The sequence below is a fragment of the Cinclus cinclus genome, chromosome 2, assembly GCF_963662255.1.
Source record: "Cinclus cinclus chromosome 2, bCinCin1.1, whole genome shotgun sequence".
Lineage (NCBI taxonomy): Eukaryota > Metazoa > Chordata > Aves > Passeriformes > Cinclidae > Cinclus > Cinclus cinclus.
The window spans coordinates 5,147,353-5,169,061 of record NC_085047.1 but is presented as its reverse complement, the minus strand read 5'-3'; the positions used below and the strand labels follow the sequence as shown (position 1 = coordinate 5,169,061).

Genomic DNA, 21,709 nt, shown 5'->3' with positions numbered 1-21,709 from the left:
GGACCGTCCACAAACTGGTGCAGAAAGCTGTTCAACACCCCCATGAAAATGGGGCTTCAGTAAGAGAGGAAAAGTCAACACACAGTGGAGACACAACTTGCTAGACAGCAAATCTGCAGGAGAGGAGGCCGATGGTCACAAGCCAAGCACGAACAGTGCTGTGCTGTCACACGCAAAGAGAAAAATCAAACATCCTGCTGGGATGTGTAAACGGGACACAACCCACAAGGCAGGGGGAAACCTCTGCAGAGAGCCCCACGTGCAGCACTGAGCACTCACGCTGTGGGAGAGGCAGCTGGGGTCAGGGCAGCAAAGGGAAAAACTGCACGGGGTCCAGAAAACATCCTGCAGGGAAAGACTGAGCAAGCTGGAACCAGCCAGCATGGACTGAGGAGGCTGAACAGGGAAATAGGAGCGGTAGTCTTCAGATGTGTGCAAAAACTGCATTTTCAAAGGGCTGAAGCACCCGCCAGCTCTTCAGGGTAAAGTCGGGCAGCTTTCCTAGTTACAAGGAAAGTGAAAGAACAGATCATCTAGAGGGGCTGCGTTGTCTCCAGATTTCTCTGTGGTTGCAGGAAGCAGGTTCATAAGTGTCTGCTGTGGTTTCTATAAAGCTACTTTGGTCTGAGGACAGTGTTTAGAGTGTAGCCCTGATACCTGACCTTACAACTCCCTGGGACCACATCCCATTTTGCACAATTAGGGGTAGAATATCCCTTGGCTTATCAGGACTGAGTAGAAAACTCCTTTTTTCTATGCGTCAGCCAGACACTCTTCAGGTAGCAGAGCTCCTCAGCCTTGAAAAGGTTAGCCTGAGCTGGATTCCAGAGCACAGAGGAGCTGCCCCACAAGGGAACACATGGGTTTTTTTATTGCATGAGACAACCTGGATGTGTCTAATAGCAGGTCTCAGCTGTGCAGCTTCCTCACCCACAGACAGCCCAGGTACCAGGGGCTGGAAACTGTCTTCTCCTACAGCAGAAGCCAAGGAAGGAGCTGGAAACTTTGTACAGTCATCTCTGAGGTGGTTTGGTGTCCACATCTTCCTTCTGGGATCCAAGACTCCATGCAGGTCCTTTACTGGGTCAACAGGATTTGGTTTTTTGTGGATAGCTGCGATTCCTCTGCTCTGGACTTTCTCCAGGCCCAGCTAGCCTCGTTCAGCCCTCATGTTCCTGTGACAAGTTTTATGATGAAGACCCATTTCATTTTGGAGATGATGCTCTTTGGGCACAGGCACCCTCAGAATGTGAAAACAGCAGTGCCCAAGAGCTTCCCTAGCAAAGAGTGGGCAAAGGCAAGGGTGATGGCTTAAATGGGACACCAATATTCCACTTACAGCTCTACCTCTGCTTTTCAGCTTGGATACCACATAGGTTTTGCCAAGACACCCACAATTAGTAGAAATGTGGTACTTTCGTGACACAGTACAGAAAGAGCTGTTTTTTTCCCTTACTCCGGCAGAGGAATAAAACCACTTCCATCCACAGTGGGAGATGCATTCTGCAAGGACCTCAAATGTACCACAACAAACAGAGTAGAAAATGGGTGAGTACCTAACCTAAAAGACAAACACTTGTTCTGAAAATCCTGTTTGCTCAGTAATGCCAAAGCTGCTTCATTCCATCAAAAGCAAGTCCACAATTTCAAGGATTATATTGCAAGAGCTATTACAAAACAATAAAAAGCCCCTCTGCAAGTACTCAGTCCTCCTTGGCTGTCCGGCTCTGCCCCTCCAAGTTACATCTGCCTCTACAGCTAAGTTTTCTTGACCTCTTCATCCTCTTCCAGTTCCATCGTCCATCCTGTGAAGTTGCCCTTCTTGTTTTTCCTGAATTTGCAGTACCAGCAGAAGACAGTAAGGGCCATGAGAACGATCAAAACCAGTGGTAAATATAAGATGAAGTTCAGCAGTGGTGGGGATGAGCAGATCCTAGACAAAACAGTTGGCTCTGAACAAAAAAAAAAAAAAAAAAAAAAAAAAAAAAAGAAAGAAAAAGTGAGGCCCCAGGCTAGTTTGTGAATTTCTCTCTCCCACTGTTCCTCTAAGTTCTATTTTCTTAACGCTTCTCCCTCAATCTTCAATAGCTACCAATTTTTAAAAATTCATACAGGCTACCTGAGGAGAAGGGGAAGAGAAACCAGGTAATTTGCTTCAATTTCTTGTCTGGGGAGGTCAGATAAGGCCCTGGCTTGTTCATCTGAAACATCCCAACAGAATCAGCCCAGCTCTTCTGCTAAACCATTCCAGACTGGGCTCAGTAAGGAAAAGCAACACACCCTACCTGACACCAGTGACAGTGGGACGAGGAAGTCTGTCAGAGGCTGCACCACTGAGCAAGATGGGATAAGAGGAAAGCAAAAGAAACCAGATCAAGGGGTCCCTGTCCCCCTCAGACACCTGCCCCTCCTTGTTATTGCTGATCTGCTGTTATATTTTATCCCCACTGAGCTGCCGGCAGCTGTGAGCACCGTCCTTATCCCTGGCAGATCCTATGGAACATCTCCCTGGCTGAGGTGGAGGCTACTTCAAAGATAACTGCATCACTAGAGGAACACACATGCAAATACATGGCCACTCAAAAAAAAAAAAAAAAAAAAAAAAAAAAAAAAAAAAAAGAGGGAGAAAGAACAACCACCCAGCTAATCTTTTGCCTTTTATGAAAACTTTTGTGAAAACCATGAAAACCACTTGGCAAAAACACTTATTCAAAAATTGGAGAATTCACTAGCAGTAAATTACTGAGCAATTTTAGCAATGGTTACTCCACCAGTAATGGGTAACAAGAGATAGATGGAGCTGGTGAAGGAGAAATCTTGAGTGCTAGAGAGAGCTGTGATGGACAACAGCAGTAAAACAACAGCAGGGGGGATGAAGTGCTGTCAGTCCCTCTCTGTGCAATTAAATCCAGATTAGCTCTGCTGTAGGTGCAGAGTCACGAGAGCAGGCTGTGTGCCTGGCTGTGGGAGCAGCAGGCATCAGGGAGGGCTCTGCAGGGTCACTCTTTCCATGGTCAGCACTGGGAATTGCACCCAGGCTGGCTTCAGGTATGGCAGCTCCAAAGCTGAAGGCGAGTAGGAGTGCAAGATCCTCTCAGCTGGGTGCATCATGGCTGATTTCACACTTTATATTTTCTCCTCCACATGGGTCATCTGAGCCTCCTATTTTCCCAAAGCAACAACAACTCCTGCCTATTACCTTCCTAAAAATGCTACGTGCACCTGACTGAAAACTTTACTTTTATTTAACTTCTGAATGCAGAATCCAGTCCTGCCTTTGCACCCAGCATGCACCCCCACCCTCCCCGAAGCAAACAGAGGCTGTTTTTAGAGACTTCAGTCTAGACAGACTTGCCTGAGGAGTCACACCAAGAAATTCCCCCCCAAAAAAACATTTAGGTTCTGGCCCCAGCATGGCTAGGGGGAGACCAGCCATGCAGGGTGATCAGACCCTGGCACCCAGCAGAGTTACCTGGAGGGATGGTGATGAGCTGGGTGTACCCTGAGTCTGCCAAGGCTTTCAGAGCCCCGTCCTTTCCCTGGCTCTGCTGCTGCCATCCCTGCAGCTGGCAGTAATATGCCCCAGCATCTCCCCTCTCCACGCTGCCCAGCGTCAGGCTGAAGTCGCCAGCGGAGGGGTGGCGGAGGAACAGCCTCGCTGCCAGGTGCTCCTGGGGGTACTCCATGGTGCCATCCTGGTGCAGGGTCAGCAGGGCACTGTCACTACCACTGCTCTTCACCTGGAACCAGGTAGCTGAGAGGTGTGTGCCAGGTGGGAGGGCACCCTGCAGCCGGCAGGGCAGCGTCACCTCCTCGCCCTCCCTGGCAGAGATGCTGTGGTTGGTTTTCTCCATCTGCAGCTGGTGCTCTGGGGGAGAGTGCAAAGCAGAAAGAGATGCTGTTGTGTTGTACCCCTGTAAAAACCCTTCTGGCTGCACCCACAGGCTGATAGAAACCTTCTGGAGCAAAGTGTGAGGGATTGGAATGGCCTCTTGCAGGAGCCTCTGCTCCTGTGACTCATTCTCCCCAGGGTGTCATGTCCCCACCTTCCCCATCACCTCTCCCCCTCCCCCCGTGCAGTAATGGGTCCCACTCCCTCCAAATAAGTGACGAAGGCATCCTTTGGACCAAAAGCTTTGTAGGAAGCTGGAATTCTCTGATCCACTTTATTTAGGGCTGGAGTGAGGCTGACAGAGGGAAGAACAGAGCCAGGGAGACCCACCATGCACCCCAGAAGCACAGTGATTAAAGTGAGGGCAGCTGAACTTCCAGTCTTGTTTCTTAGCAGCAATGTGCTGCAGAGTAAGGAAAACCAAACATTTTCCTTCAGGATGCTCAGGAGCACCAGGTAAGGGCAGCTTCTCTATTCACAGCATTGTACAACCACCCAAGTGCACCAGGTGTTGGAGGGAAAAGAAAAAGGCCACAATTCACTTTGTTATGACTACATCTGCCTGTAGCAAAAATAGCAGCTCAGTTGGTTTGGGAGGATGTGGTAATTCTTCCTAATTCCTCATTTCCCTTTGTGAGGCACTGAAAACTCCTGCATCCCTAAGCCTCAGATCCAACACAGGAGCTGCTGTTTTTCCTAAGCCCTGTCAGCTTAGGAGAGGCCTGGCAGGGACCTGTCATAAGTTGATCCAACTTTCTTCAGCAGCACCTATACACCCACTCACCTGGGGGTCTGAACTTCAGCATGGTCCCTCCTGATGTTCCCTCTCCGAGCTTGTACCAGCCATCCACCAGCCAGAGCCATTCCTCTACCACACAGTAGTACCTGCCCTGGTCCCTGAGGGCTACAGACAGAATCTGCAGCTGGAATATGTTGCTGGACACCCTCTGGCTCAGGAACTGGGACTTCCGTGCAGGAGAGCTGAATTTAGACCCGTATTCCAGTATGCTGCTGTAGTTGGCCCTGACGATTTGCAGGGGTGTTGCATCTGCCAGAAGAGGCAGGAGGTACCAGGTAACAGCAAACTGCGAATTATTCTGGGCAAACACAATCCTGCACTCAATGGCTGCGTTACCACCGGCAATTTCCACAGAGCTGTCTTTCATAGTAACCTGAAGCTTGCTTTCTAAAATGGAGAAACAAAACAATCACACCAGATGCAGCTGCCAGTACAGGGGCACAGACAAGGAGAGGACAAGCTGTCCTGAGAGAAACACATTGAAAGAAGAGTAAGGAAGAGAGTGCACATAGGACAAAACTCATTAGGGGGTGCTGGAGCAGAGGGTGGAGGAAGGAGGGAAAGAGCAAATACGCACACCCTTGTTTGAACAATAGCAGGGAATCACAGATGGATTTTACAGGCAGGAGAGCAGCAGAGACCACGGAGCAGGAATGGGGGATGGAGGCAGCCACTGTGTTGGAGCTTCGAGGCAAAGCCTCTGTCTGAAGCAAATGTGTTCTGTCTACCACTGCTTCCATCAGCAGGCTCACACATATGTGACAAAACCAGCCCACAGCTTTGGAGACTGTGAACAAGCATCTTTTATCGCAGAGAGACTACAGAGCCTCTGTGGGTTCCACTAACAGTTGCCATCTCAGGTGTTTGCTGTGGTTGTTGGATTAATAACCACAAGACAGAGTCCTGCACACCCTTTGTGATCACACCCAGTGATTGTTCAATGCTTTTGAACAGGTTTTTTTGTGCAGTTGAGGAAAGCAGAGGGATGGTGCTGCCTGCAGCTCTGTCCTCAGCAGCGGGCACTGCTGATCCTGATGTGTCCATGCTGCTCCTGCTTGGAGGGAACCTCTTCCCACAGACCATCACCTGTTGCTGGAACCTCTCCTCCAGCAGTGAAAAGACTGCTAATCCATATCTTCAAATGTCCTCCAACCACCTGCATTTCCCCTCCACGCTGAGACTCCACCTCTGTCAGATGGAGTCAGCAGTCAGGGGAAGGAATAAGCGCAGATTGGGTAGGGAGAAATTACTCAGCAGGAGACACCATCAGGGTTTTAAGGGGCTGTAGGCTCAGTTTCCATTCTTAGCACTCTCCTTGCATATGAGCTGAGTAGCAGGACACCCTCTGCCACAGAGGCTGGGGACAACAGAGCTCCCTTAAGGTTCAGTCCCTGGTGCTGGCTTGGGGACAGGCAGCAGGACACACTGAGATGGTCCCTCAGAATGTGTCAGACCTCCACCCTTGGCCACAGGCTCAGCAGGGCATTCTCCTTCATAGCCCTCTCCCAAGTGATAGCAGCAGGTTGTGGAGAGGGCTTTGGGGCAGGAGGGAGCTGCAGCTTCTCCCACAGGGGCTGAGGGAGAAGAGGGACCCTGCAGGAGAAAGCTTGCACGTTTCCCTTCCCTTCCAGCATTTCTTCTCAAAACTCAAGCAATCCACTTCAGAGGCCTTCCCTGCCTCTCTTGAGATTGGTCAAAGCAAAATATCCCAACTGATATCTCTTTACGCCCCTGTAAAGCCTCTGCTTCTATCTGAAATCTGGCAACAAAACCTCCCTGCTTATTCTTTTCTCTCGCCACCCCATTACTCTTCCTTCTCTCTGCAGACAAACACATTTTCACCAAAAGGTTGGCAGTTTCCTCCACGGAGGCACTTACAGAGTCCCAGTATCTGCTTATTGCCTCACTTCAGTGGTGAGGATTTCCACAGCAACACTCACTGGGATGTCTGGCAAGTGGATGCTCCCAAGGGACCAAAGTGCTCTCCCGCATTTCACAGTGTGCATTTGCTGTTCTGAAGAAACAGGTATGGGCAAAAAAGCAGAAGAGAGGGGACAGCAGTCACCCTAATCAGGACAATAATTTGCACTAATGTGCAAATTCATCAGATCCACCATGAAAATCACAGACTTGAGCACACCTGGGAGCTAGATGCAAGTTGATGTCTTGAACTTCAGTACTTTAGAAGCATGCCCATCCCAGAGCCAACTCTATGGAAGCACAAATCTTTGGAGGGGTACACTGGAGATACTCAAAAGCCATTTGGAGATGGTTCTGGGCAGCCTGCTCTAGGTGGCCCTGCTTGCACAGAGTTGGACCAGCTGACCTCCAGAGGTCCCTGCCAATCTCCACCATCCTGTGTTTCTGTGACAGGTGAACTGATCACACTGGAAAAATGGAAACACTTAACTCTTCATCTACTCAGCACTAAGGATACCACTAGAGCTCAGAGAGGAAGCACAGGAGCCACTGCCTTGAGTGTGAGGAAAATTGCTGCTACACTCTTGGAGATTACTTAAAGAGGAAGCAGAGTGCTTGCTGCAAAGCCTCTTAGTTTTAGTTTCAGATCTCCCCTCTCTCTACTGCTAAAGATCAATTACCAAATGGACAGAGCAGCTGCCTGGGTCTTCCTTTCTCACATACAGTCATGGTGCTATTCTCCCTTTCATTTTCAATGTAATTAACCATGCCGAGCATCTCACTGCCCATCTCCCTGTGAACATTGCCTGCTGATGCTTGGCTTTCTGCCTGGCCCAGGAGCAGTGGAGCAGGCAGAAGGGCACAGCCCATGTGGGCTGCAGGTGAAAAAGCCCCTGCATCTCACTCCAGAGTGGGGGCAAGCAGCTGCACTGAGAGGCTCATGAAGCACTAATTATGAGATCCCACCTAAGATACTGGAAATGGAAAAGATCCATCCTCCTTCCCTGCCTGTTATAATCTTTCATGGATGTCCCTCTCATCTGGAGATGGTCCACAGACCACGGCAACATGTAAACCCCTAAAGCGAAGACTGACATCAAGTAGTAAATGAAGTACTGAAGCAAAAAGTCAAGAACTCCAGTATCTTTGCAGGCTCCAGCTATAAGGTTTTATACCAGGAGAAACAGGCTGGTGATTTTCATGATTTGCAGCTTCATTTTCTGCAGCTCCACCTCAACCCTATTGCTGCCTGAGCCGGCTTCCTCCCCAGACTTCCTCACCTTCCCAAACATCCTTCACTGGCTTGTGCTGCCTTTCCAAGAAAGGAGCCAGCAGGAACCTCCCACTGTGCATCACCCTCTCCCAGTTCCCACTATTTTTGCAGTGTTGCAGTCTCCAGCAACAGCTGCAATACCTTTGGAGCCAAATGTTGCAGTCTCCTGCTGCTGCCATCTCCTCTGTGTAGATGTCCTGCAATTACAACTGCTCATCTCAATGCCATTTACACTACAGATAGATGTGTGCTCAAAGATGCTGATTATTGTCACCCCTCGTCTCAGTGCCACCCTGCCCTGGCTGGTTGTAGCTCCAGCGTTCAACAGAGCATCCCAGCAGTCAGCTCCACAGGGGTGAGGAATGAGTAACAGTGGAACAGGAGAGAGCAACAGAGAAAAGAGGGAAGGAAATGCATTAGCTTAATGAAAAATGCATAATTTCAGTTCACTGGGTTGTGATTCCTAAAACGCAAGGATTTTAGAGGAAGGAGCACTTAATGCATGAAAAAAAAAGAAAAACAACCAACCAAACAAAAACAACAACAACAACAACAACAACAAACCCCAACAAGAACTCCCCTTTGCTGGCAGAGCAGACATGAAGGCAAAAAAATAAGCCAGCCCATATTCTCACCCTGCCTCCAGAGACTCAGAGGCTTTGGTCAGGACAAACCCTGCAGTTCTTGCAGCAGCCCCAGCTGTGAGCAGGGCATGCTGACACCGTGGTGCTGCCAGAGGCAGCAGGAGGCAGGGCATGGCAGGGTGGCTGGGGTCTGTTTGCAGCAGCTCTCTTCCATAAGAGGACGAGGCTCCCAGCGGGATGCTGGCAGGAGGGATGGCAGTGCAGACCCTGCCTGCAGGGGTGGCCATAAAAGGGAACTCTGGGCAGGGCCCTGGCTGTGCAGCCCAGCTGTGCCTGGCAGGAGATAGTTCCCCATGGAGTCCCTGGCACCCTGTGCTGGCTCCCAGCCCAGCAGAGAGGCCTGGTTCTTTCTCAGCATACCTTGAATATTCTGGTCAGGAAACACAGACATATCCCAGCATCAGCTTCAGGGGCTGGTCTCTCTCCAGAAGCCCGGACCATGGGGTGTACCTTGAACCTCAAACATTCAGCTAGGCTTCTTGGGGGGGCACTGCTTCTTTACAGAAACCAGGCTTAAAATCCTAGTGGCAAGGCTGATCCCTGTATGCTTGGTGTAATCTGCAAACATATAGATACTGCCACTTGCCGACACCAAATTTGCCTCCAAGGTTTTGTCAGGTGCTGAGGAAGCACCAGAACAGGCAGCACCATCATCTGCAGCCCTGAGAGGTGACCCTGCTGGGGACATCCCAGATATCAGTGGCCCTGGGTTCTCCTGGTCACACTTAATGGATTTAGAATTGCAGGAGAGACTTCTGCTGAAGGGTCTGCTTACCTGGCAGCACCACTTTTATTGCCACAGCATTGGAGCTGGTGCTGGCGGCTGGCTGCCCCAGGGGCAGGATGTTCCTCCTCCAGACCTCCACCTCACACTGGTATGTCCCCTGATTAGCAGGCAAGGCACTGTGGATGTGCAGCTTGAACGAGGTGTCAGTCTTCACCAGCTGGGCTTTCCCCTGGAAGTGTGGCTGCGCTGTCCTCCAAACCACAGTGCCACTGGGAGAGAGCTGGACCAGCTCGTGTAAGGGGGCCGTGGGTGGGCTGGGCTGGAAAAGCCACCTCACAGACACTGGCACCTCCTCCAGGGTGTAGCTGGCATCCACTTGGCAGAAGAGCTCGAAACTCTGCCCGTAGCTGACAGTGGCAATTCGGCTCCTCAGCGTGGCGTGCAGACCGAGACCTGCTCAGGAGGAGAGAGACACCCCTTGGGATGGGGACTGTCAGAAAGTCCTGCCCTGTGCCACCCCATTGCCACCCTTCCCACCCATCCCCAGACACTGCAGGGCCATGGCACCAGCAGTGCTGCTGCCACTCTCCACTTAGCTGCACTCTGCCAATCCCATGCAGCCCCTGGCCCTCTCCTACCTCCCAGTTTTGCACCCCCAATTTCCCAGGAAACTCTGAGTACCCTCTTTTCCCGGGTCCCCAGTGCCACACTAGAGGAGCCAGGGATCCTCTGCTGATGCTGCTGCCCTGCTTTCCTCCATCCTCCATAAAAGTTTAACAGTTCCCGTGGCCTGACTGGTGCTCTCAGGCACCCAGCCCAGTAACAAGAACACAAACCCCCCTAAATCACAGCCAAAATCTGCCTCTCCATAAAGGCACTCAAAAAGGAAGGACATGGTCACTGCAGACAGTGCAGATTAGCAGCTCTGCACTAAGAGAAGAGGGCAGGAGAAACAATCAGAGGCCAGCACCAGAGGTGCTATCTCTGGTAAATGCCACCAGACAACTCAGCAAGTAGCTTTGTCAAACTTAATTACTGCAAGTAATTATGCTGCTAGAACAGATATTTTGTATTTCAGTTTAAGGAGACGGGGCTTCTGAGCAAGATAGTGCCCTTCAGGTCTCAGAGCATTTTAGCTGTTGCCTCCTACCGGTCTCTCCCAAAACACACCATGGAGGACTCTAGATATTATAGAAATGGGGAAACTGAAGTACTGCAGGGCCAAGTGCTCAGCCCTAAGCCACCCTGCAGTGCACAGCAAGCTGATGTCCTACTGAGATGCATCCACCCACTGCTCCAGCGCTGCCTCCAACCCAGAAATAGCTGAACTTACCCATGGAGCTGACCATCACTGCTGCCTCACCCTTTTCTGTCCAGTTCCGCCCTCGGGACCACTGTGTCACTTCACACCTGTACTGCCCACCATCATCCTCGTCCAGGGTGCTGGGGATCACCAGGGTGAAGGTGCCAGAGCTCTCTTTCTCCAGCCGAAGGCTCCCCCGAGTCCCCCCATCCTGGTAGGCGCTGCCCAGGCTCCGGGTGCCATCCCTCTCCATGGTGGCCACCAGCACCCTGTGCCCTGGGTGCTGCGGTGGCAGGTGCCACCAGCGCAGGGACACAGGGAGGGTGGCTCCCTGCACCTGGCAGTGGAGGATCAGGGGGTCTCCCACCGTGACCCGTGGGGTGCTGGTGGACACAGACAGGCGCATGTGGCTCTCTGCAAATGACAGGTACCACGTTGGGATGTGGTGCTTCTTAGGAAAAGCCAGAGGATACTGCAGCGTTAAACAGAAAGGCTAGATAAATCCTGATGCTGGAAAAGGAAAGGAGTTGGGGAATTGCCTGAAATTTTCAAGCAGCATTTTCCTACAAATTTGGAGGAGGCTTCGTGGTTTCTTTTGTTTTGTTTTTTTTTTCCCGTTTCATGTCTTTTTTGGGACATGGATACATAAAGAAGTAGTTAAGAAACAGAGTCCCAGCAGGCAGCTCCTGCTATATCAGAAAAAACATTATCTAGCTATGACAAGGAAACCAAAAGCTTCCCATGTACTTTTCTTGGAGTGGTTTCTCACAAATCATCCACCCAAAACAGGGACAGTACCCTGATGAAAATGGCAATGATCCCCCTCCCCAGACGTACCTGTTCTGCTGGGTTCTCCTGTGATTTTCAGGAGCAGCAGCAAATGTTGCTCACAGTTTTCAGTACCAAAGACACAGGAGGACCCAGACTCCTCAGAATTCTACCTATTTGCCCCAAAACTTAGTGTGAAGAGACTGGAGTGAAGGTTTAAACTTTGTTGACAGCTACTGTGTCTATCATACTAATATTTGCTGAAGTATATGCTTTTCCCATTATGTATCAAAAACTATGGCATATTTGCACTCTTGCTACCCCTGTCCAGATGAGGCTACACCTAAAGCGTTCCCCAGCCAAGGATCCTGCAGACTTTACCTGGAAGAGCAGCTATTAGGATTTACTAACCTATTGCCTTCACGTTGACTTGTATGCCTGATGACACATTGGTCTGGATGCTGTGCAAGTCTCCAGGAGTTTTCATTTCTGACACAGAGCACCGGTATGTACCCTCGTCCTTCAGCCCCGCCTCAGAGATGGTGAGGACATAAATTGTGTTGCTCGGCTTGAATGCTCGGAGCTGTCCCAGCCTGGCTCTCTCCTTGTATTCTTCCTCCCAAATCAATACCCCATGGGGGTCAACCCTGGCCACTTCCATCTCATTGAGGAGCCAAATCACTTCAAAGTGCCTGCTGCTGCTCTCTGGGGCTCCCACCACACAACTGAGCTGCAAGGAGTCCCCTTCAGCAAGGGAACGTTCAGCAGCAGTGATGTCCACGGGGAGGTCTCTTCCTGTGGGAAATAAAAAAAAAAAAAAAGAGGGTGGTGGGTGGCCCTGCCCATGCTTCCTTCCTGCCTGGCAGCACCAGTGGCCTTGCAGAGGGCAACAGGAGGGAACTCTTTGTTGAAATGTTTTCTTTCATAAGAAAAGTGATCAGGATGGAAAACTTTGACGGGCAGAGGGTTGCCAGCTCTGGGCACTAAGGAGCAGTTGAAGGTGGAGGAAGTGCCAGAGCCCTGGGGAGATGAGCTCCCCCCGAAGAGTAGATGAACCCAGCAGAGCAGAGCATTCACTGGGACAGCCTTTGGCCACAGCCACCCCCTGCTCAGCTCAGGCATCTGAACTGAGGGCTGCCCTAACTCAGAGGCATCAGCTTTTGCAGGTGCTGCCCTGTCTCACTTCCTGGAGCTGTTTTACATCATGGAACACCTATCTTATAAGCAAAAAAGGGGCACAAAGGGGTTTTATCACAGTGGTGGTTTTAAGTGCTGCTTGTGGCAGAAAAAGGTGCATGAAGTGGCTTGTCTGAATCTACTGTGGCTGTTCTTGCATGCTAAAGCTGCCAGTGGTTACTGTGGGATATGGGCAAGAGTTACTCTTCAAGCTGGAGAGGATTTGGGTTAAGCTCCTACAGAAAGCAGAAATGTCAAGACTTGTCACAGCATGGGGTGGTAGGAAGGAAGCAAGAGGAGGTGGATCCTGCCCCCCATACCAATTAGCATTAGGTGTTGAGCAAAGAAGACAGTGACAGGAAGAACCTAAAGTCATCTAGCCCTTGGCAGACCCTCTTGGGCAGCCAGTCAGCTGTGTCTGAGGTAAGGACCTCATCTCTGGGTCCTGATACCATTCTTGCTGATCATTCAATGCCCCTGGTTCCTGGCATCAGCCTGGCTGGACAGTGGCTGCAAGCAGGAGACCCACCGGGTACCCCAAAACCCTTTGCCGTGACCCCACAGAGCACTGGCATGGCCAAAAGCCTGGAGGAAGGACTGAGCCCTGATTCCCTGGCTCACACCACTCTGTCTCCCTGGGTCACTGTGGTGCCCCCTGAGTCTCAAAACAAGGGAAAGGTTACATGCTGTAGTTTGGAAGTAAAACAGAGCAGCTCCCTGACCACAAATAGAAGGGCTCAAATAATTTCTTGAAAGCAGAGTACCCTGTGAATTTAAACACTGGCTCATAAACAGCTTGTGAACAGGAATCCCAGCTGCTGCAGCTATGTTTGGTGTTCCTAAATATTTGCTGCACAGTTTATAGAAACCGAGGGAGCAGTTAGCCATGGTCAGAGCGGTCGATGGCTCTCGGAGTCACGGGGTGCTCAGCCCTGCAGCCGGGGTTCCCCCACTGGGTGCTGGAGGAAGAAACCAGCCCCACATATTTGATGGAGGGCTTGCACACACACACTGGTGTGCCACCATGGCACTACCAGGAGCACCAATACTGCCACCATAAAGTCTTCCCACCATCACCTCCTTTCTACCTTTAGCAGTTACCACAGGACAAACACCAAACTCTGACAAGATTTCTCTAGCTCTAAATGATCCCATGGCACTGATAGCTGAATCCACACACTACCAGTTATAACAAGCCCTCTTCAACAAGAGAATTCACAGAAGTGCATTGACTGCCATTGCTCCCCAAGCAGCAGCAGGCTTGGAAAGTCTTTGCTGCAAGTGGTGCACAATGAGGGGAATAAAGCTTTACCAGTCAGACAGGTTTCAGGAAACAGACTGACAAGACAGCACACTTTCCTCCCACTCCTCCTGATAGCTTGCTCCCCTGAGCCACTTCGGGAGTGCTTAGTTCTCACCCATCTGTTCTTTTGGTTTCCTGCTCTGACTCACCACATTCCCACAAGATATCAGTTCCCCTCACTGCCCCAACTCTGCTCTGCAGCCTCCTCCACCCGCCCTGAGGTGTGAGGACAGGCTATACCACTCCACAGGCAGGGTTTCAGTGGGAGACTTGCTCCAATTTTACTGCACACTATGTTAAAGGACACGAACTAGCCGCAACCTTGTCTTGGCTGTTTTGAGCTAAAGTTTACTGGTGAGACAGAGAAAGATTCTCCTTTCCTCCGAGCCCAGCTACTCACACACATCTGGGGCAAGAGCAGGGTGAGGGAACACAGCCAGCGAAGGCTTGTGGCAGACAGGGTGCTCAGAGGAATGGCCTCATCAACAGCAGCATCAGCTGCTCTGGAAACCAGCAGGCTGGTGGCAGCAGGGACAGACAAGCCACCCTCAACAAGAGCAATGCAGTACAAACAAGCCATCCCCAGGTCCCTCTGTGCCTGTGAGAGGCACGGTGATGAGCAGCTGACTAGGTGCACTTTTTTAAAGCCACGAGAGCCTCGAGGCAGTGTGACAACCCAGTTTTTCACACACTGGAGTTTAGCACTGCCAAGGATCCAAGCTGCCATGGGCACGTGCTCTGCTAACACCTCGCATGGGGGCTGAGGCTGCGGGCTTGCCACTGGCATCAGAGATTTGGCTGCATGAACTGCCAAAGCACCCACAGCTCCTGAACCAGGGGTTGCCATGGCCTCAGCCCAGCCCAGCCACTCCATGTCCAGCCAGACCCACCAGTGCGTCCCTGGGCTACGGCACAGGCAGGTGAAGGGGCACTGAAATCTGAATGCACAGGGGAGTTGGGGCCAACACGGGAGTTTGCAATGCCTTACCCTGGCTCGCGACTGCCAGCGAAGTCCTCTCTGTTTGCTTGGTGGAGATGTCCTTCCATGTCCCGTCAGGATCCTCAATCCACTCAGCTGCCTCACAGTACAGCTGTCCCTGGTCAGATGGCTTCACTCCCCCTATGACCAGCTTGTATGTGGTGTTCCCAACCTTGTTTAGCTGCACATCCCCCTCCAGGAACCTCCGCTCATAAAAGGGCCCTGGCTTCAGGGTGAAGTCCTTGGAGAGGGTGAGGATCTCCTTGGCATGGGGTTCTCCTGCTCCCTGAAGAAGGTACCAGCCAACTGAGAGATGGGTGTGCTGGACAGTGGACTTGGACACCTCACAGGTCAGCTCCACTGCATCCCCTTCCATCAGAGTGAAGGCCTGGGGTGCCATGGAAGCCAAGAGTGTGTCTGGAATCACTGAGCATGAGGGAGAAACACAGAATCACAGAATAGCCTGAGCTGAAAGGGACCCACAGGAATCACTGAGTCCAGCTCCCACCCCTGCATAGGACAACTCCCAAGAAACTGCAACCAGAACCTAGGAGATCTAACAGCATAGGAGAAAAATCTTCTGCAGCTGACTGACAAGGCTTCCATCAGCTTATGTTGAGGTGTGAAGTGACTAAAACCTCAGCAAACAAGAAAAACAGTCAACCTCTTTGCAGTGCCCTCTTCAGTCAAACCACAGTCACTATTAATTAGGCAACCCCAAGGATATTAGAATCCATCTCCCTCACTATCCCAAATGTAGACTGGAGCAACACCAAGATACAGGAGAAAACAGGGCTGAACGCCAAGTGGGAGTACCGTACCACCATGTAGACTTGGTGGGCTCACAGTGGGGCCTTTCCCTCTGTTTCTCCACCCCATTGCCTTCCCTTCCCAGTGGTCTGCAAGAGCTGCTACCTCCCTCCATCTGTGGGGTATCCCACTTGGATCCATTCCCATACTTTGACCTGAGAAGACAACAGTTAGTGCAGAGAAATTAAAACTGGAAACCCCTGCCTTCCTAAGCACTCATGCTGTGTCTGTGTCAGGAGCTGAAGTCAGGCCATGGGAGAGCAGAGGATTCCTTTCCCTCCCCTCGCTCTGGCTAGGGGGCAATAACCAGGCAACACGCAAGGGAATATCTGGACATACCCACCTCAGCCCCACTAATCATCCCTTTCCCCAGCTGTCCCTCTGACAGATCAGCCCTCCTCCCCAACGCGAAGGTGGGGACAGCAGAGCCCTGCCCCACAGCGAGCAGAGCTCTCACTCAGGACCCACCTGAGAGGTTGGTCTTGGCGCTGTAGGTCCCCAAGTACCTCTCGTCGGTGTTGGGCGTGTGGCACTCGTACTGGCCGGCGTCGCGCTCCTGCAGCTCGGTGATGTGCAGCAGCACGGCGTCCCCCTGCAGCCGCTCCACGAAGATGCCGCGGCCGCGCACGCGCTGCGTGTAGATGGCGTAGGGGAACGAGGGGTCCACGGTGCTGACGATCTGCACCTCCCGCTCGGGGGCCGAGGGCAGGTAGATGGACCACTGGAAGTTCTGCTCTGCCGGCCCCTGGTAGCCGCTCACCTTGCACCACAGGGTGACGTGGGACCCCTCCGTGCGGTACAGGGGTCCCTGCTGGATAGTCACCAGCCGCTGGCCGGTGGTCAGACCTGTGGTCAGCGCACACGGGATACAGAAACGAGAACAAGTCCTGTAACAACAGAACCCTGAGCTTTCTTGTGCCCTGCCGTGCTAGGGGTCACACAACAGAGAGCAGAGGGCTGCCGAGCCTGTTTGTGCCAGGAAAGCCTCTCTAAGGCAGCACTGCAGAGGAAGCAGCAACCAGGCTGAGATCACTAGAGGAAGCTTGTGGTGTGTCAAAATTAAGAGAGCCAAGCTCTCAGGTTCTGCACAAAGTATGGGGGACAGGGAGCCGGGCTGCAGAGCTGATCGCTGCCAGAGGAGGAGATGAAAAGCAGAAGCTGAGGGACATGGGACAGTGGAGGTCAGCAGCAGGCCAGCTGCTGCAGAGATGCTCCAGAGTCAGGAATGGAGGAGAGCACAAGGGAGGGAGCAGCAAGAGGTCCTCTGAAGGCAGGGGGCAGCAGGAAGCGTCAAGAGCTCCCTTCATTTCTGCTTGCAGAGGGTCTGTGGATTGCCACCCATGGACCCTCCCCTTCCACATAGCTCCCAGCAGTGACATTCACTCTGTCTGGTATTCAGCATGCACACCAAGCAGAATGCCCACAGGACATAGGTCCTGAGTCAAAAAAACAACTGTGGTGGCCAGGGAAGAGTGCTGACAGGTGACAGCACTGTCTAGGAAACCTTCAGAAATTCCTTCCCAATGGAGCAAGCTAACATCCTCCACAACGAAGCCAGCCACTCAACGGGGACATGTATGTCCCCTCACCGAAACCCTCATAGGGTTTGGACTCTCAGTTTGGAGTGCAAACACAGTGCAAAAGGAGCACATGCTGATGTACCTCTTCCCATGGCGACCGAGTCAGAGCAGTGCTGGCTGAGCCCCCCATGCCCTGCTTTCCCCACAACACTTCCAAGAAAGCTCCAGCCACTGGGCAGGGCACTCACCCAGGAGGAGAAGAAAGAGGAAGGCAGCTGCCAGGCACTGTGCCAATCCCATGGGAATCTGCTCTGCTTGGATGCTCTCCCAGAGGGGTGGTGATGGGCTCTCATGTGCGATGGTGACAGCCACTCCGCTGTTTAGAAAGTGGCTGGGAGGAAACTGTCTGTCAGTGGTGGTTTCCTCTGCTGAGAATGGCAGGGAGAAGTTACAGAGCAGGGTGTATCAGCAAAGTAACACCCTCTGGGTGGTGACAGCCAGGACCCTGTCCCCAGGCCGCCTGGGCAAGTGTGATGATGCCTGAATTCCCTTCTGCCTCTGTGTCCATGCCAGATGCCCACCCAGACCTACTGGCTGTGGCTTTGCTGTCCAACAGCAGCATGGGCTGAACCTCTGTCTCACACCTCCCACTTTATTTGCAGAGAGTATCTTTATATCATGGAGTATCTCCCTTTGCTAACAGCGAGGAGGGGACAAGCGGCTGGATTCCAGAGAGGGATGGAAGCATATTTCTAGGGCTGAAGGTTCCTCCAGCTATTTGTTTCCCATGGCTTCAGACAGCAGCATGATGCCTTAGGTACAGGCTAGGGTGGCACAGTGCTCCATGAAGAGGGCTGATCAAGCTCTGCCTCACCATGCAGTGGGGCATCTCTCCCGTATCTTTCCCACCAGTCCATCCACTCCATGCTCAGGAGAATAATAACATCCAGTCCATCCAGCTTGCTGGTTCTTGAAGGATCACCACAGAGCCAGGAATTGGCCAGGAACTCTATCCTGTATGCACATCCCATGAGCAGGCACCCAGGTGTGGGATACCCTGGCCCAACACTTCTCGCAGGAGCAACAAGACCACAGGGAACTGCACTGGAGGCCTGAGGTCAGAAGGCTCCAGCACAGTCCCATGAGTTCCAACACATTGCCAGAGATAAGTGCTGTGGCTGCATTACCAGGGACATACTGCTGCTCCTGCTGGCAGGTGCCAGGAGTGTCCTGGGACATGGTGGAAGGCTGATAGGGGCACATCATGGACAGGGAAAACCCAGTCACTGAGGTATGTAGCCAAAACAGTAGAGATGGGCTCAGAGGCACTGCTGAAAGTATTTGTTCGGGTTATTTGGTTTGGTGGTGGTTTTTTTTTTTTTTTTTGTTTTGAGGATTTTTGGGGTGGGGTTGTTGGGCTTTTTTTCTCCAGGTGGCTCAAAGCATTTATCCCTGAGCCATGCTTCTCCCGCTGCTGCCAGAGGGATTGATTGAATGACTCAATTAGCTCAGGGATTCACAAGCAAACACCAACCATAAAACCGCTCCTCTTGCTTGATCCCAGGGGGCTTCCAGAGGGAATGAGAGTCATGTAACGACCCAAAACCAAACATGAGGTCCCTTTCCCCATTTATGAACACCAATTCATATGACAGCCTGAGGGGCTGGGAGGTGGAGAGAGGCCTCTTGTTGCAAGGCTGGACCCTCCATCAGCCATCTCCTCATCAGCTCCTCAGGAAACCAGATCCAGACCAGGGGATGGGCTGTGGCAGCAGGCACAGGATCTTCAGGATTCCACCTGTACCCTGAGGAGAGTCTGTGCCCTATGGCAGCAGGACACAGCCATGCACAGAGCCATAGCTGTGTGATAGGTGTATGTTCTCTGCTGCAGGATTAAACCTTCCCATTTCAGAAGGAAGGGGATAGAGAAGTTTGCTTTCCAAGAGCAACCCACTGCCAGCAGTGCCCTGGGGGATCATCCTGTTGACAGTAAGCCAACCCACTTACCACTTTGAAGGAGGGAAAACCATCAAAAGCATCTCTGCTACAGTGACAGAGTAAATCGAAAGGAAACTTGGAGTTCAACCTCAGTGAGCTTCCGACAGCCAGCGTGCCAATAAACACACACTTGGGGACAGTTTAACTCCAAGCTTGCAACTCTAATGATGCATGAGTTGCAGCTTACATTTGCAGTAGAGAAACTGGAGAGAACAGGATTGCCTGGCCCAGCCCTGTCCCTGGCAATAATGATGCTCTGTGGAGAAAATCAACAGCTCCCTCTTCCTGGGACTGCACAGTCTCAAACTCACTCTCTGCCTCCCTGGGAAATCAGTGCAACCAGACATACAGCAGGGCAGAGCGAAGGAAGGGGAGCAGAGGAATTCTTTACAAAGACAACATTGCCATTAGAAGCCATCACATCAGTGAGTCCAAATCCATGGGGAGAAAGATTCCCTTGTCCTATTTCCCCCAGGCACGACATGAGACAGGAAATGACAGGGAAATATGCTTCTTGGATTGCACAGAGGGTCCCTGCCTGTACCTACACAGAGCAGAGGACTTGGCTCCTCTGAGCCAGGTCGTGCATGTGCCCAGGCATCCCACTTGGTGAACTGAAGTGCTGCACAGGCCCATGAGGACTAAACACTCTTGGCCTCTAGCTCCTGGAACAACCTAGGGTTAGGTACTGCCAGCACCATAGCAGGGCCACCTCTCAGTACACCCCAGCAGGGCATAATTATCTCCCACTCCAGAGCATAAAGGTGGAGATTGGGTTGCCCAGACCACTGGCTTTGCCTTTCAGGCTGGTGTTGACCATCTTTGATTACGTGTCTCCATATCTATTCTCCTTCCTCTGCTTCTCCCTAGATCCCTTTGAAAGCACCCTTTCTGAATGTTGCTCAGCCACTTTGGGTCAAAGCTTTCCAGAAAAGCACCACCAAAAATGCAGCATGGAAAGTTCTACCAAGCCCAGTGCAGCGAGGTGGAGGCTCTGCCTAAAGGAGCAGAGCAGCCATCAGCAACATCCACAGTGACTTGGAAACCTCTTGGCTAGACAAGTGCTGACACTTACACACTGCAATGAGCCTGGAGACAGATGAGAATAGGGCAGGATCAGCCCCACATCAGGGTAGAAGGGCTATGGAGGAGGTAACCCGGTAACCAGTATATATATTTTAGGGGGAGGAGTCTGTTGAGACCCAAAAGCAATTAGGCAAGCACAGGGGAATGGCTGTAACCCAGATCCCAGTCTGGTTGTATGGCTCCCATGAGTTGCCTCACCCCATCTGGGCGCCTGGGGTTAGGGAAGCTATGGTTTCCTGTGCCTGCAGCCATCACATTCATTGCTGGCTTCCACTGAAAAGTCACAACAAATGTCACCATCTAAAGGAAATCAGACCTCAAATCATGTCATAGGAAAATCCAGTTTTACACAGGAAGGGTTTTCAACCACTGCCAAGGCTGCTTGCTCTGTGAGGAAATAAAACCTAGCTCATAAAAAGGAGGGTCGCCCCATGAGCTTTTGTCACTGTTATGCAATATCCTAATTGAAAGCAAACTTCTCTGGGAGAGGCACGAGTTCCAGGGCTCCTGCTCAGCCCCAAGGATCTGCCACCTCCTCACCCTATCCAGCCAGCCCTCAGCAATGACCTGCCCAGCACATCTCTGCCAGCAGCCTGGGGCTCCCTGGGCACCAGAGCAGGTGGCAAAAAGGAGCCAAAGACTAATCCGAGGTCCCAGCACAGAGCTGAAGGGGAAAAAGTCAACACAGACCTCTCCTTCCAGCCCCCATGAGCTTGTGCATCCTGCCCTGAGGCAGCGTGGGTGGGAGCCCTGCTTCCCAAAGGCTTTTAGGAGGAGAAAAGCAGGGGACAGGCAGGGAACACCTCTGTGCCTTGCAAAGAGCAGCTGCAGAGAGCTCCCCACATTTCAGGCTGCCCTTGTGATCAAATGGGGAGGGGGCATACAACCCAGGAGTGCTATGGGCAAGCTCTCCAAAAATGCTGCCTCTGCCTCCCACCCAGAAATGCTATTGCCCTATGCCCACAGTGACTGTGGAGAGGCAGAAGGACAGGGAGGGATGGGAGCTGCAGCCTTGAAAGCAAGAGGCTGGAGCCAGGCAGGGTGGGGGAGACACAGGGAAGAGCACAGCATTAGCTGGGATAATCTGGCAGTCTTGGGGGACACACCAGAAGCCTACACATAATCAGGGGAGCTGGTGCAACAGACTTTGAAGTCTGCCATCAGGTTTTCTCAGCCCGGCTCAGACATCAAAGGCAGCTGGTTAGTGCCCCCAATTACAGAGGGAGCCTGCTGCCTGCCTTCCCCAAGGCCAGCGGCTCAGCTGCTCTCCCCCAGGCACATCTCACGGCCAGAAACCTCCTGACGAAGCATAAATGCCCAAATCCCTCCAGCTCCTGCTGGAGCCAGGCTTGCTTTGCTGGGAGCTCGCCTCGCTGCCACGTGGCTTTCACCTTGGGCTTGGGAGCCAAGTGAGATCTCGGTGGATACAGTTCTCCCCACTGATGTGCTGTGGAGCCTGTCAGTCCCAGGAAACCCAGACAGCCACAAGAAAAAAAAAACAAAAAAACAAA

At 52.0% G+C, this 21,709-nt stretch overlaps 1 protein-coding gene across 1 annotated transcript; it reads right to left on the bottom strand.

Moving 5' to 3' along the window:
• Nucleotides 1–869: 869 nt before the first annotated feature.
• Nucleotides 870–17,414, bottom strand: CD101 (CD101 molecule). Its single transcript, XM_062511389.1, has 9 exons — nt 17,363–17,414; nt 16,063–16,440; nt 14,794–15,210; nt 11,738–12,121; nt 10,589–10,972; nt 9,304–9,708; nt 4,677–5,078; nt 3,473–3,868; nt 870–1,952 (listed from the first exon to the last, which is right to left on the bottom strand). Exons 1-9 carry the CDS (start codon nt 17,412–17,414, stop codon nt 1,759–1,761), a joined length of 3,012 nt encoding a protein of 1,003 aa, XP_062367373.1. The 3' UTR covers nt 870–1,758.
• Nucleotides 17,415–21,709: the final 4,295 nt, after the last annotated feature.

Bases quoted from the DNA above. Each gene is read 5' to 3' on its own strand.
- CD101 (XM_062511389.1), bottom strand. From the start codon at position 17,414: ATGGGATTGGCACAGTGCCTGGCAGCTGCCTTCCTCTTTCTTCTCCTC. The intron at 9,709-10,588 runs GTAAGTTCAGCT...CCTCCTGAGCAG, and splicing joins AGTGATGGTCAGCTCCATGG to GTCTCGGTCTGCACGCCACG. The intron at 5,079-9,303 runs GTAAGCAGACCC...TCTCCATTTTAG, and splicing joins AATAAAAGTGGTGCTGCCAG to AAAGCAAGCTTCAGGTTACT.